Source organism: Nestor notabilis, unplaced genomic scaffold (genome assembly GCF_000696875.1).
Source record: "Nestor notabilis isolate BGI_N333 unplaced genomic scaffold, ASM69687v1 scaffold21285, whole genome shotgun sequence".
Lineage (NCBI taxonomy): Eukaryota > Metazoa > Chordata > Aves > Psittaciformes > Psittacidae > Nestor > Nestor notabilis.
In genome coordinates this window covers 13,611-18,968 of record NW_009928261.1, presented here as the reverse complement: position 1 = coordinate 18,968, position 5,358 = coordinate 13,611, and the positions used below count along the sequence as shown (strand labels likewise).

Here is a 5,358-nt window from a genome sequence, read left to right as displayed (position 1 = left end):
CCCCCCCCCCCCCCCCCCAAACCTCAGCATAAAGCACCAAGTCTTACTTCATCATTAACTGAACTGCAAGCAAAATACTGACAGTGATTAAAATATACTGAAGTCTATTAAAGTCCCATGACTTCATAAGGCTGGAAGTGATACTTCTCCATTTGTGAAAATTTATTTACTTATATGACTATTGCATTGTAGACCTAAAGGCAATCAAGCAATGTCTGTTTTTTCATAGATCAAAATCCAAAACCGAATTTTCAAGTAACTGTGAAAAAGTTGATTAGTAGAAAAGTCCAGTCACTTAAAAGTTAAAAATTAGTATAGACTGATAATAAGAACTAAATAATATAAAGTTTTAAACAGATACACTGTGAAAAAAACAGGAAAGAAAAATGTAAGCCTCTTTCTTTCCACAGATGAAAGCCCACCGGGAAATAACTATTGACACCTACCTATCAAGTATTAATCATATTTTCTTAACATTAAAATCTATTTCAAATGTTACTATTTAGGTTACTGATCTGAAAATAAGTATTTTCTTATTATAAATCTACCAGCATTCAGTCCTTTTCCACAGCCACGAAGTACAGCCTAAACGATCACATGGCAGTGTGTTTCTAAACTCTGCAGTTTAAATTTGGAGTTTTAATTGCATGATTGATGCTTAAATTAATTAATTGCAAAGTGTATGCTAATTGTTTAATTGGTCGCTTGATCTATATAGATCATTTTTTGAATTAAATGAGTTGATTTACAAAGTTTATTGATTGGATGTGACAATGAATTATTTCACTGACTACCTGATTTGCAATTTTCTCAATTAATTCACAAACCTTTGGTTGCAACTGTGCTTTATTGAGAGTGCTTAGTCCAGGTGATCAAGATGCACTTTGTCATGACTAAGACATTTATTATATAAAAAAGGTAATAATGATGCATTACTATTAATATGAGCTGTATATTTGCTATCAAAAAGGTAATCCAGCAATGTTTGCCTCTGACTATGGAAAATTCTGCAATATTACTAAAGAAATTTTCATGAGCCTCTGGACTGTTCTGAAGAACTGGAACACTGCTGTAGAACTAAGCATTAACTTCTTCAAGAGTGTTTAAGTAACTTTCAGGGATGCTGGTGACAGGTAGTGCTGGGAGGAGATTCAGCCAGCTCCAGGGAAAGCCTTAGCCAGGAGGCTGCGTGGTTTGCAGTGTTGCCAGTCTTTTTAGGAACAAGCTCAGTAAAGAGGCTGTAATACAGGTATGGCTGATCCTGCTTATGTAATGAGAAACGCCTGGCATCATTTTTGGGTCCTTCTCTTATTCTATTTAGATTTCTACAAACCAGAATCATGGGTTTGGGTTGGAAGGGACCTTAAAGCTCATCCAGTTCCAATGCCCTGCCACAGGCAGGGACACCTTCCTCCAGAGCAGGCTGCTCCAAGACCCCGAGTCCAGCCTGGCCCTCAGTCCAACCTGGCCTTGAACACTGCCAGGGATGGGGCAGCCACAGCTTCTCTGGGCACCCTGTGCCAGCGCCTCAGCACCCTCACAGGGAAGAACTTCTGCCTAAGAGCTCATCTAGATCTCCCTCTTTCAGTTTAAAGCCATTCCCCCTCATCCTGTCCCTATATACCCTTGTAAAAGAAGCCAGGGTGGTGTGCCTCACACCACTGATTTTCTAACTTATTCATCTGACAGACTTCTTCTATATGCAGCCTGGTGAGCACTGTATAAATAAAGTTAACATTTTCATTTGGTACTTGATGCATTTGCATAAATCTCATTAAAGCTGGAGGAACATATAGACATGCAGGCAACAGAACACATTCACTGCAGTCTCAAAGCAATCCAAGTGCCAAAAAAAGGTAGCAGTGACAACTTATCTTCCACCAATTATACTGAAAATATTCAATGTCCGTTAAATTAAAGGGGTTACCAGTGTCTTCAATCCTGGAGTAGGTTCCTGAACATTAACACAGATTAAGTTACAATCTGTTGAAAAACCAAGTCCAATGGATAAAACTCCTCTGCATTTTGAACTTCTCCCAGGATGAGATCAGTCCTGAACTTTAGGCTTCAAATTACAAGGTTCAAAGTCTTGAGAACCCGAGTTTGCTTGGACAGAATGTAAAAGCCCAGCAAACGACAGATGTAAAAGCATTCTTAACTTCTGGAAATAGGAAGCTTATTTGAATTTTGCATCTCACTGTTAGTTTATTCCTAGAAACAGATTTCATTTACTTTTTTCAGGAACCATTACAGCACATCTGTCAGGGGTTGGCATGAGAATAGTCCACTGAGTTATAACCAGAGTCCAGGTGTAAGGGGCCAGGAACACGGTTGCTAACACTGTCAGTGGTTCTCATATCAAGACACTGAATAGAGACAAATATAACACAATTACAATTTTAAAAGCAACCTAACTGAATACCAAATGTTCTCAAAGCTGTCAGCTAGTACTCACTCTCTTCAGACTCGTACATCTACCTTTTAGAGAAAAGAATTAGGCAGTAATACATTCTTTTCCTAAAGACAAAGGGGTTGTTCCTCTTAATTACAAGGTCTACAACCTCCTTATTATTCTCAAACCGTGTTACTAGTAGATGTATGTGTCATTCTGCATGCATTGTATATCAGATTTAAAGCACTCTCTATGTATCCTAGTGCAGTCTCACAATGATCCCCACTTTGTCTTTTTATACTCTGAACTGACTAAACCAGGAGCAAATAGCAAATGCAGAATGTGTAACCTACACAAGCTGTCCTTATTTGGAAATGATGAGAGTTAGTTTACAGTTAAGTCAATCCTTGCTACAGGTCTGGCAGTCAGCAGTGCTAAAAAAAGATGATGGAGACATGCGAAATAATTGGGAATTACAGAAGAAAATGAATTTCTTGGAATCTTGAGGCTCTGCCCCTTCCTCTGAACATTTACGTTCAGATTCTCAATTGTTACTGTTAAGCTGTTTGCAGGAACATTACGGCTCCATTATTTATTTTATTATTTCTGTCCTGAGATTTGATTACACGAGACAGCCTCCTTGGTCAGGAGCACTCTTTAACACATCATAGCATTTTATCCTTCAAGACAGGCAGTGAAATTCATTTCCTCCCACTGCTGACTTTTGCTGTGGGCAACGATGTTCCGTGGAATACCTCTACTCCATTGAGCTGTGCTGTGTTCCTGGAAAATACACACGTGTCCAAAGAGTGACATAAGTGGTGGTGTACTCATTAAAAAATAAGCTGATCATACACAAAGGACACTTTTTTGAACTTATGATATAATGAGCAGAAATTAAGGAAATGGCACCATCTGCAAATAATTTTATATTTCCCCTCCAGTGTAAAAAAAAAAAGACAAATCCAAGTGAAGTGTTTAACCTCTGAAACATCTCATATGTCTGCTGGGAAGAGCTTAAAGGAAATCCTATATCCAAGGCAACAACATCCATGAAACTGTTTTCAAGTAGCTCTGCTTTTCTGTGTTGTATCTACTAGACAGAAACCAACTAATCCTCAGGAAGGGCAGCACAAGCCACCTCTCAGCACCTCTCTTTCTCCTGTACAACTGAGCTACAACAGGAGAGAAGACTACCAAGTCCTCAAACATTTCCGAAAAATGCTGAAAGAGCAAACAGTAAAATTCAGTGCCAAAAGGAAAAAACTCAAGTTCATCTGATACTCCAGGAACAACAACAAAGTGAAAATTGGTTCATATGGGAAACAAACCCCAAACAAAACAGTTAACACCTTCTCTGCACCAGGAAAGTCACCCACTAGTATTTGTCACTAACAACTCTATAATAAACTATTTTAAGTCCTTATTTTATGTTCTATGACCCAGCAAAACCTGAAGTGTTTTACAGAACTGTTTTAAAACTGAAGTTGCTCAGATGAGAGGCTCTGAAGTACCTGTTTTATGTACTTCATGTCACCTAGCATGATAAAGCAACAGCTCTCACTGAACAACACTAGTTCTCCAGCACAGCAAATCCAATCCACTATTTAGTCACAGAAATCTTAAGAGGCAGAAGTCTTTCACAATGCAGATGTAACCAAAGATAAAAGACACTGCAAAATCCACTGATTAACTGAAGCTAAAATTCCTGAGGACAAGACAGATGTTGCTCTGCACAGCAAAGAGCCAACATGACTGAGGTCAAAGTCTTGCAAGAAATTATAGAATACTGCATAACAGAGGTTTCTGAATTAAAGAATGCAGTTTTGTTCTTCATTTTTGAAGAAAACTGGTATTTATTTTGTTTTCAGGGTTCTTACTTGTGTATCTTTATTTTAGTGATATCTCCAGGATAACCTGGAAAGAAAAGCACCATTGCCCCTTATACCTGGCAAGTCCTACAAACCCAGAAATATTTTAACATGTGTGTAATGAATTAAAGTCATTCTGTCAGCAAAATGACAGCTGAAAGCAAGTAAGTAATGCTGAAGTTCTATGACAGAATTCTGGCTTGCTTTCAGGCACACTCAGTATGGCTAAAATCTCTTCCATGGTTTCGGGAGAACACGGACAGTACTTCCAAGATACACAGTCACCCAGTACAGTGACTCCTCTTCTCTATGAATCTGGAGGAGGAGCTGATACCATGCAGATAAAACAGTCAGCATCTGGGTACCATTAAGAATGCTACCAAAAAGTAGATGGGACATAAAAAGAAAAATGTCCCCATGACTCCAAAAGATATAAGATTTATACTATTTTGACACAGAGCATTTTGAAATTATGATTCATTTACAGATCCATGGTTTCATACGCTTACCATTATACAGCACCCAGAAGTTTAATTGAAAGAGAAATGGATATAGATGCATGTTTGCTGCTCAAAAGGAAATACTGATAAATGTGTAGGTGGCTTCTCTAAGATTTATCTATAAAAACATTGACATGGAAATCCATTTCATTATGCAAAAAGGCTGCAGAGGAGAAAATTAGAGATCAAGAGGTAGTAAAGAAAGAACATTACTTCAGTTTTGGTTCCCGTCCCTCACTTGTATATTGCCAGCATATTAGTCCAATCAGGTCATGCACCTTGGCATTTGCTATCGTCACAACTGTCATGGGCTGTAGTTTGTCTTGGCTTGTGTGCAGTGGGAGGTAGACATCAATTTTTTTGGTTGCCGTTGTACCAACATGACCCTGTCGAGAAAATATATTTCATTAGAATGTATTACCAAAAAATATGCACAACAGAGCTAATACAAAACGTGGTGAGGGTGGAATTCTTTTCAGTAGAAAGATTAAAATACTCTGCTGCAACTTAGAAGTGGGTAAAGCTTGAACGTTTAAATCTCAATTATTTTACTGCTTTTTAATGTATCTGTAAAAAGGATATGAAATATTTGGCA

General features: G+C 38.1%; 1 protein-coding gene across 1 annotated transcript in view; it reads right to left on the bottom strand.

Moving 5' to 3' along the window:
* Window positions 1-5,146, bottom strand: part of MAPKAP1 (mitogen-activated protein kinase associated protein 1) — a 57,338-nt gene extending 52,192 nt beyond the window's left edge. The window contains exon 1 of the mRNA XM_010014434.1: window positions 4,977-5,146. Within this exon, the coding sequence (XP_010012736.1) occupies window positions 4,977-5,071 (95 nt within the window). The 5' untranslated portion in view covers window positions 5,072-5,146. The remainder of the gene's footprint in view (window positions 1-4,976) is intronic.
* Between the last annotated feature and the right edge of the window lie 212 nt (window positions 5,147-5,358).